This window comes from Chrysemys picta, chromosome 1 (genome assembly GCF_011386835.1).
Source record: "Chrysemys picta bellii isolate R12L10 chromosome 1, ASM1138683v2, whole genome shotgun sequence".
Taxonomy (NCBI): domain Eukaryota; kingdom Metazoa; phylum Chordata; order Testudines; family Emydidae; genus Chrysemys; species Chrysemys picta.
The window spans coordinates 25,666,263-25,678,641 of NC_088791.1; the positions used below are offsets into that span (position 1 = coordinate 25,666,263).

Sequence of the window (12,379 nt, forward strand, 5' to 3'; positions counted from 1 at the left end):
GGAAGGAAGAGGATGGACATTATTTTCAAGCTTTTACAAAAATCACAAAATAATGTTGAGATTAGAAAAAAACGTGGCCTTTGTCTTTCATGGCATATACAGCTGTCGCATACCTGTTTACAAAAAACAGTTTATTGGTCACAGGGTAAGCACTTCTCCCCTGAAAAGCAATGTAAGTATCCTGTAAGTGCACTTGGTAACAATATGCTAGCACATGCATAGACTTGATGTGGAACTTTAATTGATTGATTATTACAGCTATGATTCCAGTTTTTATGAAATACACTTTTCTTAGAAAAGTACAGAAAATGCCAGATTATAGGGGCCTGCTCCTGCTCCCACTGAAGTCAGTAAGTTCTCAATTTGGTCCTGTTCAGGAATGCACTTGATTAATTTTAAGTCAGTGGAACTTAAGCAGATGCTTTTTTTTTTTTTTCTTTTTCTTTTTTTCTGAAATAGGAGCATAGAAGAGTTTTGTTGTTGAGAGCTTAGCTATTGTGGTAGCACGTATAAAAACCTAAGAGAATGCATGACCAGGCCCTTATGTGTACTTAAGCCCCTTCATTTTCAGTTTAGACCGATTTTTACCGAAAAATTCCAGGGATTCACAAAAAGTTTTCATTTTTATTTTCCCCCTACTTTTGTATCATTCAAATATATAAAAATAACTTGTTTTATTAGGAAAATACAATACATTGCATAAGATAGCTGTATTAGGATAATACGTTAGTCTGTGTGTATATGCAAAGCTGCCTGTTGAAGTAAGGCTATGTATTAGTCTAGAAGATACACACAATAAACAAACAGGCACGCACGCAAACTCTGAAGTACATGTGAATGTGAACTTACTGATGAATCTCACACCCACCACATACACATTTCAAGCTGTTAGCAGATAACCATTTAAAGATTTTACACACTAAAATGGGAAGAAAGTGAAAATCTGTATCAGAATATGTTTCAGAACACAAGGTAGTATTTGAAAGTTTAAAAAAAAACAAAACCAGGAGAAAAGGATGAAGTTAAGTGTATGTGCAGCAAATGGTATGGCACAATTATTAAATGTAAATATTTATAGGGTAATAGTTCTAGGTCTACAACAGTAAACTGTTTATTCAAATGAAAAGTTTTATTTGGGGATGAGAGATATATTGTTTTCTTAAACTCAGGTGGCACTGTGTTTTGTGTTCTGTTTTTGTTCTGCAGCAAGCCACATTGATGAACGGAATTCAAAGCATTAATCTACTGAATAATCCCTTCCCCCCTCCCCCGGTCTTTCTGGTCACCAAAATAAACCCCAGTATTTACCCAGAAAAATTATTAATAGTTTTTTGTACTGATTTTCACCTGTTTTTGTTGTTGTGGTAATAAACACTGATAAATTTCCAGGAAAAATTAAATAAAATAAAAACTGAAAATGAAGGGCCCTATGTCTACTTCACAAAACAAGGTGCAGTAATTTTGCAAACCACTACAGGTCCAGTTTCTCATGCTCTGTTGTTAAAAACAGTGGTGTTTATTGTATCAAACAGACTCAATGATTGTAGTCTGATAAGTGCAAGGTTGCATAGCTGGATGTAGCCTCATTAGCCTGGTAACTTTATGCACACTTTGAGAGTGGTAGTAGCTTCCAACTGAAAATGGAAATGCAACAATTTGCTGCCAGTCAGAGGCCAAAAATGGAAATAGATCTGGAAAACCTAAAGCACAGAAAACCATAAAGAGTCTTAGCCATTAAAAAGGAAACCGTTTAATCTGTTGGTGTTCAGAAGTAGTGTAAACAATAACCAGTACATCATTATATAAATCAGCTGTAGATGGTGTTTGTTTTTTACAAGGCAGTAGACTGTCAATAATTGTGTTGACAATCTGGAGCTTTTAAACAGCTTGTGAAATCTATTTAGCATTTGTCTTGATAGTTCCCAGGGTAGGGGCTACATTCTTCCTCCAACTGTAGGCCTCTGGCCTATGTGGCAGCCTCTCTGCACTCGGATGTGAAGTTTTAGCCACTGGGTCCATATAATCGCAGATCCCCCAGATCTGGTGCATCCCACCCCAAAATATCCTACAGAGCGCCAGCACAGAATCCCCTTTCCGTGGTGCACAAAGGGTGCCAAGTATCAGAGGGGTAGCCATGTTAGTCTGGATCTGTAAAAAGCAACAGAGAGTCCTGTGGCACCTTATAGACTAACAGATGTATTGGAGCATAAGCTTTCGTGGGTGAATACCCATTTCGTCAGACGCATATAATGGAAATTTCCAGAGGCAGGTATAAATTTGCAGGCAAGAATCAGTCTGGAGATAACGAGGTTAGTTCAATCAGGGAGGGTGAGGCCCTCTTCTAGCAGTTGAGGTGTGAACTCCAAGGGAGGAGAAACTGCTTTTGTAGTTGGCTAGCCAAGATATTGCTTCATTGCCACCCTGCCCTTGTGGAGGTTGAGTGGGGAGCCTACATAGGGCTTCAGTGAGATAGAGAAGTGAATTTCAGCTTATAAGGGGATGCAGATTCAGTTGTGGTGGTGGGTTGATCAGTTGTCACATGTAACTGTTCTAAAAATCAAAACAACAACAAAAAACAACACACATCAACCCCCCCATACCCTATTTTTTCACTCCCCTTTTTTGGAGTTAAAGTAATAAAGCAATACGTATGAAACCGAAGGCCAGAAAATGGACAGGAGTGAATGGGAATGGAAAGAATTGGTGACAGGAGAGAAGAGGGGAGTAACACTGGAAAGGAGAAAACAATGTTTAACAAATGTCTATGTAAATCTAGATAAATTGACAGTTATTTCATTTAATTTACAGGGAAGTGGGAGAAATACCTGCATTGGATTATATGATCCTTTTAATAAACAAAATGAGGTAAGGTTAATGCCACATGTAGATCTAGAAAGGAGAATACACCTCTACCCCAATATAACGCGACCCCGATATAACACGAATTCGGATATAACGTGGTAAAGCAGCGCTCCGGGGGGGCGGGGCTGCACGATCTGGTGGATCAAAGCAAGTTCAATATAACGCAGTAAGATTTTTTGGCTCCCGAGGACAGCGTTATATCGGGGTAGAGGTGTATCTCTACTTTCTAGGTTTTGATGCCCTAAAAAAATGACATTCTTATGTCTGTCTGAAGTGTTTATTTTTAAATAAAAGTTGCTGTTGTGACCTTTCCACACCCCAGCGTAAAGCATTCAAATAAAGTTTTGTAGCAACCTGTCTGCATAGCAATCGGACTTGCTGTATACTGCACTGGGCAAATATGAATGCTAATGAGTCTAAAAAAACAGCCGAGTTGAACATGCTATATAAAAAGTAGGGCTGTCAACTGATTAAAAAATTAATTGCAATTTAAAAAATTAATCGTGATTAATCGTGTGACTAAACAATAATAGAATACCATTTATTTAAATATTTGTGGATGTTTTCTACATTTTCAATATATCGATTTCAATTACAGCACAGAATACAAAGTGTACAGTGCTCACTTTATATTTATTTTTTATTACAAATATTTGCACTATAAAAAAACCCAAAAGAAATAGTATATTTCAATTCACCTCATACAAGTACTGTAGTGCAATCTCTTTATAATGAAGGTTGAACTTACAAATGTAGAATTATGTAAAAAAAAAAAACTGCATTCAAAAATAAAACAATGTAAAACTTTAGAACCTACAAGTCCACTCAGTCCTACTTCAGCCAATCGCTCAGACAAACAAGTTTGGTTACAGTTTGCAGGAGATAATGCCGCCCACGTCTTGTTTACAATGTCACTTGAACGTGAGAACAGACATTCACATGGCACTGTTGTAGCCGGCATCGCAAGATATTTACATGCCAGATGCGCTAAAGATTCATATGTCCCTTCATACTTCAACCACCATTCCAGAATATATATGTCCATGCTGATGACAGATTCTGTTCGATAACTATCCAAAGCAGTGCGAGCTGATGCATGTTCATTTTCATCATCTGAGTCAGATGCCACCAGCAGAAGGTTGATTTTCTTTTTTGGTGGTTCAGGTTCTATGGTTTCCACATCAGAGTGTTGCTCTTTAAGACATCTGAAAGCATTCGCCACACCTCGTCCCTCTCAGATTTTGGAAGGCACTTCAGATTCTTAAATCTTGGGTCGAGTGCTGTATCTATCCTTAGAAATCTTACACTGGTACCTTCTTTGCATTTTGCCAAATCTGCTGTGAAAGTGTTCTTAAAGCGAACATGTGCTGGGTCATCATCTGAGACTGCTATAACATGAAATATATGACAGAATGCAGGTAAAACAGAACAGGAGACATACAATTCTCCCCCAAGGAGTTCAGTCACAAATTTAATTAACACATTATTTTTTTTAATGAGCAGCATCAGCATGGAAGCATGTCCTCTGGAATGGTGGCCGAAGCATGAAGGGGCATATGAATGTTTAGCATATCTGGCACGTAAATACCTTGCAATGTTGGCTACAAAAGTGCCATGCAAATGCCTGTTCTCACTTTCAGGTGACATTGTAAATAAGCAGTCAGCAGTATCTCCCATAAATGTAAACAAACTTGTTTGTCTTAGCAATTGGCTGAACAAAAAGTAGGGCTGAGTAGACTTGTAGGTTCTAAAGTTTTATATTGATTTGTTTTTGCATGCAGGTATGTAACAAACAAACAAAAATCTACATTTGTAAGTTGCACTTCCACGACAAAGAGATTGCACTACAGTACTTGTATGAGGTGAATTGAAAAATACTATTTCTTTTGTTTATCATTTTTACAGTGCAAATATTTGCAATCAAAAATAATAATAAAAAGTAAGCACTGTACACTTTGTATTCTGTGTTGTAATAGAAATCAACATGTTTGAAAATGTAGAAAAACATCCAAAATATATTTAATACATTTCAATTGGTATTCTATTGTTTAACAGTGCGATTAATCGCGATTAATTTTTAAAATCGGAGTTAATTGTATGAGTTAACTGCGATTAATTGACAGCCCTACTAAAAAGTAATTATTTATTTTGTTACTTGTATTACATGTACACCCACAAGGTGCTGTGTGCTGCCACATGTATATGAAGACATGATACTAGAAAAGAAGATTGTACAGTTCTGCATTTGGATCCATGTGGATGGCCTGTGCAGAGCTGTGTTGAAATCATTGGGGTTTCATGCTGATTTAAGGGTTTGCCTATGTAGATCTAGTGGCAGATTGGGGGCCTAAGGAAAAAGGCAATGCACAAAGCGTGGAGGAGAGTGCTAAAACATGGGGTCAGAATGTAGTTCTTCTGCCCTTTGGAATGTTTGTTTAAAGAAACACTTTGAAGAAATACTGATCAGTGTTGTTTTCCTAAGGAGTAGAGACTTTAAATATAGTTTGTATTAAGTGAGTGAAACAAAACAAGCCACGTTATGTATTTAACTCAAAATTTATTTCTCAATAGCATCTGTATACCTTTGAAAAAGATCTACACGTAATCAGTTGTTCGATCAACAATGAAAAGACATTACTAGGTAAGTGTCTTCTTTATCTCATTAAAATTGTACTGTGTCACAAGGCCGCCCAGGGGGGGAGGGGAAGTGGGTCAATTTGCTCCAGGCTCCCACGAGAGTTTTTCGGGGCCCCTGGAGCGGGGTCCTTCACTCGTTCCGGGAGCCCCGGAAAACTCTCACGGGGCCCGGAAAACTCTCACGGGGCCCAGGCCCCCGGAGCTTCTTCCGCTCCAGGTCTTCGGTGGCAATTCAGCAGCGGGGGGTCCTTCCACTCTGGGACCCGCCGCTGAAGTGCCCCGAAGACCCGCAGCTGGAGGTCCTTCTGCCCCGGGACCTGCCGCTGAAGTGCCGGGTCTTCGGTGGCAATTTGGCGGCGGGGGCCCCCTGCCGCCGAAGACTCCAGGCCCTCTGAATCCTCTGGGCGGCCCTGCTATGTCATGATATAGAAAAGTTTTTATTTTACTAATCTGGATAAATTTAAATCTAGAAATAATAAGAAATATTTTACCCAGAATCAGCTCTTGACAATCTCCTTCTCTGCATTTTTAATGCATCTGTCACTAGAATATCTAGGTGACAATGTGATTACTGTGACTGCTTTTTTCTTTTTAAACAAACTGACCACTTCTTAAGTTTCTGCATGTCTAGTACATCTTTAAAGTTTGGTTCAGTGATGAATTTTCTTCCATTAGATTTTACGTGATTTGATATTTGGAAATGTTCACTAAGATGAAATAGTGAATATACATATTTTGTTTTTTGTTAAGTAGCAGTCAGTTTTCTTCAGTCAACAAAGGAAGAAAGAGTAAATCAACTACTTCAGCCAGGTACCAAAAGTGGCTTATTTTTAATTGTGAAGGTAAAACTAACACTGTTATAGGGATTTTGCAACACTACTTTTGCTTGTATCCCTTATTTTATAAAACAAAACTTTATAAAACAGATTAATATAGTTTGAAACTTGTGTTCTTTTTGCAGTATCTAAGTGTTTGACCTTGCTCATTGAAATTCACCCAGTTAATAATGTAAGAGTCCTAAAGGCTGTGGATACCTGTATCAGAGTACAGGTAAATGATTCAACTAATCTGACTGTAGCTTTTCATTTATTACTTTTAAATTCCCCTGCTTTTTCACGTTAAAGTACCAATATTGCATTATGTAACTGAGATAGATTATGCTTTTGTAATATTTAGTACAATATGAGTAGACTATGCTTTTGATTTGAACTGTCTATTTTATCTATCTTGACTCTTTCTAAGATTATATTCATAGCAACTAATAATGATTTTCATCTGTAGTAATGCTGCTGTTGTTTATGGAGGATTATCAATGTGTCAATCTGTATACAAAAGTTATTCTGCTGTCAAATAAATCTCTTAAAAATTATAAACAATTTAGATTAGCTTTAGCAACAAAGTTTCTTGGCCATTATTTTTACATAATTTCCTTTTACAGTTTCTCTATCCAGTTGCAAACAGAAATCCTTTTCCAGAAAGCCATCTCTTACTAATTTCAGAAGATAAATGTAAGTATTTGAGTTAATATTTTAAATATATATTGCTTTTCTGGTTAAACATGGACATCCTATTATTTTGAAACACTGTAGACTAGAACTGTATTGCTAATTTGGCTTCAATATCCGTTTTTATTTACTTATTACTCCCTTCCATAAAAGCCAATATAGAAATAAGAAAAATCTCAGCCAATAATAATATTACAGATGCTATTCCAACAAAGGTATACTTTAAAAAGATTTTTTCCAATATTGGAGGAATGGCCAATCTTGACTGTGTTCTTATTTTATTTTTGATTAGCCAATGCAGTGCCCATAAGCAGCCTTTTTTTTTTTTTTTTTAAAGACCTGAAGGTGACATTATGCTTTCTCATATACTGGTAGAATTTCAGAGCAGTTCTGTTGACTTAAGTAGAGCTACTCTTATTTTACACCAGTATAAATAGGATAAGACTTTGGATATAAATTCCAGAAATTAAAATGACAGGTTTCGGAGTAGCAATCCAAATTGAAATTAATTTAATTGAAATTAAAATGGGTGCTATAAACTACAGCAATGCCCTTATAGTATCCATTGGCCATATTCTGTAGTCCTTACTCAGGGAAAATCTCAATGATTTTGTTGGGAGTTTTGCCTGAGTAAGGACTGTAATATTTGGCTTATTATTCATTTAACTCTTATGCCAGGAGTTGATCTTCCTTGATACTAATATGGCAGCTCACAACTTTCCAGTGCTAGGTGGTTAAATTGTTTTGCTAACCATATTAACATATTTTTAAAAAAATTGAATTTCAATTTTTCTAATTTTAAAGATATTGAACAATTTCACATTCATGTTGTCACAGAAGATCACCACAAAGTGGTAAGAAACCAACTTTCTTTTGATGCTTTTATTGAAAAACTAGAGGAAGACTATTTTTATAACCAGTTTTCTACTGTTGTTTTTCTGACCTTTCTAAATCGTTGTTTTGGTAATGCTTTAAACTGTGGCTACAACCGTGAAAGCTATATTAATAAATGTACAGATAGTATAGTAGGTTATTCAACCAGATACTATGTAACTTATGAGGAAAGTTAGTCATCTCATTGCCTTCTCCTTAAGTCTATGAACTTGACTTTATCAAAGGGTATGTTTAGAGGTTCACAGCTGCCCCAAAGCCTAAATATTTTGGGTGATAAGAATGGAGCTAAAGGGCTTTCACCCACCCTTGTGTTCTAGGACTTTGACATGGAGGAGAGTTTAGAAAGATGACCTGTATGGAGGATGCATGAAGTAGCAACAAAAAGTTTAGAATGATGCATCTAAAATTCAGTTTGAAAGTGGTGATGTGAATGCTTTGAATTATTCATTCCCCTGTATTTATAACATAAGATATGAATCCTTATTATAGTTGCTAGTAGTAACATTAATCATTGGTGCCATTATTAAAAGACTATACAAACCCACTAGTGTGTGTCCTATTTAAAATGAAATGCAATAATCAGTGTCAATCTAATGCAGTTGTCATGTATTTGCTGCATCATGAAAACCACAATTCATTTAATTGTGGCAAACATAGGCGCCAACTTTCCCCGGCACCGATGGGTGCTCGCGCCGCCCCGCCCCAACTCCACCCTTTCCCTGCCCCTGCCCCGTCCCCATTCCAACCCCTTCCCCAAAGTCCCCACCCCAACTCCGCCCCCTCCCTGCCCCTATTGGACCCCTTCCCCAAATCCCCACCCCGGCCCCGCCTCTTTCCCCGAGCGTGCCACGTTCCCCCTCCTCCCCCTCCCTCCCAGCCACGCAAAACAGCTGTTTCGCAGTGAAAGCGCTGGGAGCTAGGGGGGAAAAAGCAGGCATGCAGCGCGCTCAGGGGAGGAGGCGGAGGGGGGCGGGGAGCTGCTGGTGGGTGCTGAGCACCCACCAATTTTTCCCCGTGGGTGCTCCATCCCTGGAGCACCCATGGTGGCAAATAAATGTTTCCCCTCCAAACCTATAAGTCCTTATTCTCAGTTACTGTAAGGCCTTTCACAATGTTCTGGCGGTGAAAAAGTGTCTTAAAGTGGGTGCAGTTTAAAAAAAAAAACTGTAAGAGTAGGGAAAAGGGCTTTAGAGTAACTGAAAAGCAGGCCCTTAGTCTATGCCAGTTTCTGTCAAATAAACTGTTTAACTGTTACTTGAAATGACGTCTTTCTGCATCTGCCAAGGGTAAACTTAGATGGTCCTAATCATTTCCCACTATTTTAGCTTCTTCCCTCCTCATTCATCATGTGTTTGGAAAGAGGGGACAAGACTCCCTTTGGAACTAGCAACTTTCCTCCTTCATTGGCTAATAAAGATTGTTGCAGTCAGTTCAAAAGCATCTCGCATCCCATTTCTCTCCCCTTCCCTGGGACTAAGCTTGCCATCTATTCTCCCTCCCCACCTTCAAGGGACTTGGGAGGGTAAGTTGTTCTTTTGTGATTTCCCTTCCCCTCCCAACTCTGCCAAACTATCCTTCCAAATCTAGAAAATCCTAGATGCAACTTCCTTGGGAGCTAGCAAATATTTCTCCTGAACTGAACATACTGCCTCTGCAATGTGCCAGACCCTCTGGTTTACAGAGACTCCTGTGAAATGAACAAATAGGCCATTAAGCTACTTGGAAATATTAAAACAATCAGGCTGTTCTGTGTGCTGCTGTTTATCTTTTGAAAGCCTGAGTTGTTCATCATCTTCATTACAGAAGAGTATTTGACGTATAGTGTTTAGCTCATTTTTTAAATCTTTCCCTTCAGGTGATTCAAAACTCAGGTCAGCTCCCAAGAGACAGAGTTGCAGATGATCTCATTTGGGCACAATGGGATATGACAGAACAAAGACTCTTCTACATTGTTCCAAAGGTGGGAAAAAATTGAATCAGTGTGTGTCCTCATCTCTCTTTCATTTTCTGATATGAAAGTTTGAGTTTAAAAGCCAGTAATAATGGTGTGAGTTGGATTATTTTGGGTAGTAAGAAGAGTAGTAGGGTTACCATATTTCAGCAAGCAAAAAAGAGGACGGGAGGAGCCCCGCCCTAGCCCCGCCCCATCCTGCCCTGCCCCCGCCCCTGCCCCTCCCACTTCCCGCCCCCCTTCCCCCCGCTACTTGTCCCCTGACTGACCCCTGCCCCTAACTGCCCCCCAGGACTCCACCCCCTACCTAAGCCTCCCTGCCTCTTGTCCCCTGACTGCCCCCTCCTGAGACCCTCCCCCCATCCTAACTGGCCCCCTAGGACCCTACCCCCTACCTGTCCCTTGACTGCCCCAACCCTTATCCACACCCCCAGACAGAGCCCTGGGACTCCCACGCCCCATCCAACCACTCCCCACACCCTGACAGCCCCCCCCCCCCCAGAACTCCCGACCCATCTAAACCCCTCTGCTCCCTGTCCCATTGACTGCTCCGATCCCTCTCCCCACTCTTGCCCCCTGACAGCCCCCCCACAACTCCCAACCCCCCCCCTCGCTCCTTGTCCCCTGACTGCCCCCTCCTGGGACCCCTGCTCCTAACTGCCCTCCAGAACCCCACCCCCTACCTAAGCCTCCCTGTTCCTTGTCCCCTAACTGCCCCCTCCTGAGACCCCCCCCCCACCCTAACTGCTGCCCCGGACCCTACCCCCTACTTGTACCCTAACTGCCCAAAACCTTATCCACCCCCCCCAGAAAGCCCCCCCGAACTCCCGACCCCCCCCCCCCCCCCGCTCCCTGTCTCTTGACTGCCCGCTCCAGAACCTCCCTGCCCCTTCTCCGACCCCCTGGTCCCCTTACCCTGCCGCTCAGACCAGCATGCTGGGGAGGAGGAGCAGGTGGAGGAGCTCCAGACTGCCGGTGCGAACGGCCAGCTGGTGATCTGCAAATGAGGAAGGGAGGGAGGGAGTGCTCTCAGCTGCAGGGGAGAGGAGGGGGAAGTGGAGGAGGGGCTCTCCCTGGCTGTCGGAGCCCCATGTAAATGGCACCATCTGGCCGGCTGCCCTGTTAGCCACACGCGTTCTGCATGGGGGGGGGGGGGGGGGAAGTCCGGACATTTACAAATTCCCCCCCGGACGCTATTTTTAACTCTAAAAGCGGACATGTCCGGGGGAATCCGGACGAATGGTAACCCTAAAGAGTAGGGTAACAAAAATTAGAGGCCTAAATTAGACTTTCTGTGCTATTATTTACATGTGAGTATTTGCAGTGAGATGTGGTGTCAGTGCTTCCCAGGTAACAGAGGGATTTTTTTTAAAGGTAGTGCTGATGTATGTGATTATCTAAACCTATTATAGCTAGCACATGCGCCCTAGGAATATGGACTTGCCAATTTATGAGACAATATCAGTTGCAGGCCAGGGCATATAGATGTAAGAAAGCATAGACCATGTGCACCAACTGAGGAAAGTTTCAAACTGCTTTTCATTCTGACTAATGGGAATAGCCAAACGTAGCCTAAGTTATGCATGAACAAAAATGGACTTTCAGAGCTAGTTCGTTTGGGTTTTTTTAACGCACTGAAATTAGCTGGAGTATTTCAGAAAGGATGGGAAGTGTAATATATAATGAAGAACTCATCTCTATTCTACTTTTTGCAAGAGGCCTTTTGGAGATGTGCAAAATAAGATACTGTTCTTAATAGCTTTAGTCTCTATGGAGCAAAAGGTTACTGAAAGCTGTTGTGTAACCTTCTAGTGGCTTTCTGTGTGTGAAAGAGGCGTGTGATTGGGTATTGCACAAGACAGTTATAGACAGAAGATAGACAACTGATCTGTGACAGGAAGGAAGCATGTGTGCTGGGGAGTGCTATTTGAGGGTTTAGTGTGTGGTTTTGGCCTTTTTTCTCATCCACTTATTGCCTTATGCATGTTAACAAACAGGGCTGAATGATGGACTTTCCAACCATCTCTGTCTGCGTGATGTGGCTCGATTATTATAATAAAAGTCTCTCTCTTAATTTTAGGAATCAAGGAATATCTTAAAATGTGTCCAGTTTTACCCTGATGAAAACTTTAATTTAATAGTAAGTCATAGATATAAACTTGTTGTCGTATAGCTAGTCTGAGGGGGGATTTAGTTATATATTTCAAGGGATGATCATTAAGTTTATTCCCAAGTATTTGTATTTGATATTTTTATTAGCATGAATTATTATATAAAACCACAAACCTTGGAAACGTTCTTCAAAATGTAATGACCAGATTCTAATCTGAATACATTAGAGCTACTCCACCGATCTAGTCCAGTCCCCTGCACTCCTGGTAGGATTAAGTACTATTTAAACCATCTAGAACATCTGTGCAATCCCACTGAAGTTCATGGAATTACTCTAATTTTAGACCAATGGAATTAAGCAGCACTTGCAAATCAAATTAGATGGAGAAATGAAGGCCTGCTCCTGCTCCCATTGACT

General features: G+C 40.6%; 1 protein-coding gene across 7 annotated transcripts in view; it reads left to right on the forward strand.

The window, feature by feature from the left end:
• GSAP (gamma-secretase activating protein) overlaps positions 1-12,379 on the forward strand; it is a 70,288-nt gene that overhangs the window by 9,982 nt on the left and 47,927 nt on the right. For 4 of the 7 annotated variants that reach the window (XM_024109166.3, XM_042859376.2, XM_042859377.2 and 1 more), the window contains exons 3-10: positions 2,809-2,865; positions 5,434-5,503; positions 6,250-6,309; positions 6,461-6,549; positions 6,938-7,007; positions 7,809-7,858; positions 9,754-9,858; positions 11,930-11,989. In XM_024109166.3, the coding sequence (XP_023964934.2) occupies positions 2,809-2,865; positions 5,434-5,503; positions 6,250-6,309; positions 6,461-6,549; positions 6,938-7,007; positions 7,809-7,858; positions 9,754-9,858; positions 11,930-11,989 (561 nt within the window). The remainder of the gene's footprint in view (positions 1-2,808; positions 2,866-5,433; positions 5,504-6,249; positions 6,310-6,460; positions 6,550-6,937; positions 7,008-7,808; positions 7,859-9,753; positions 9,859-11,929; positions 11,990-12,379) is intronic. The other 3 variants (XM_005305788.5, XM_024109167.3, XM_065553851.1) reach the window with 3 other exon arrangements.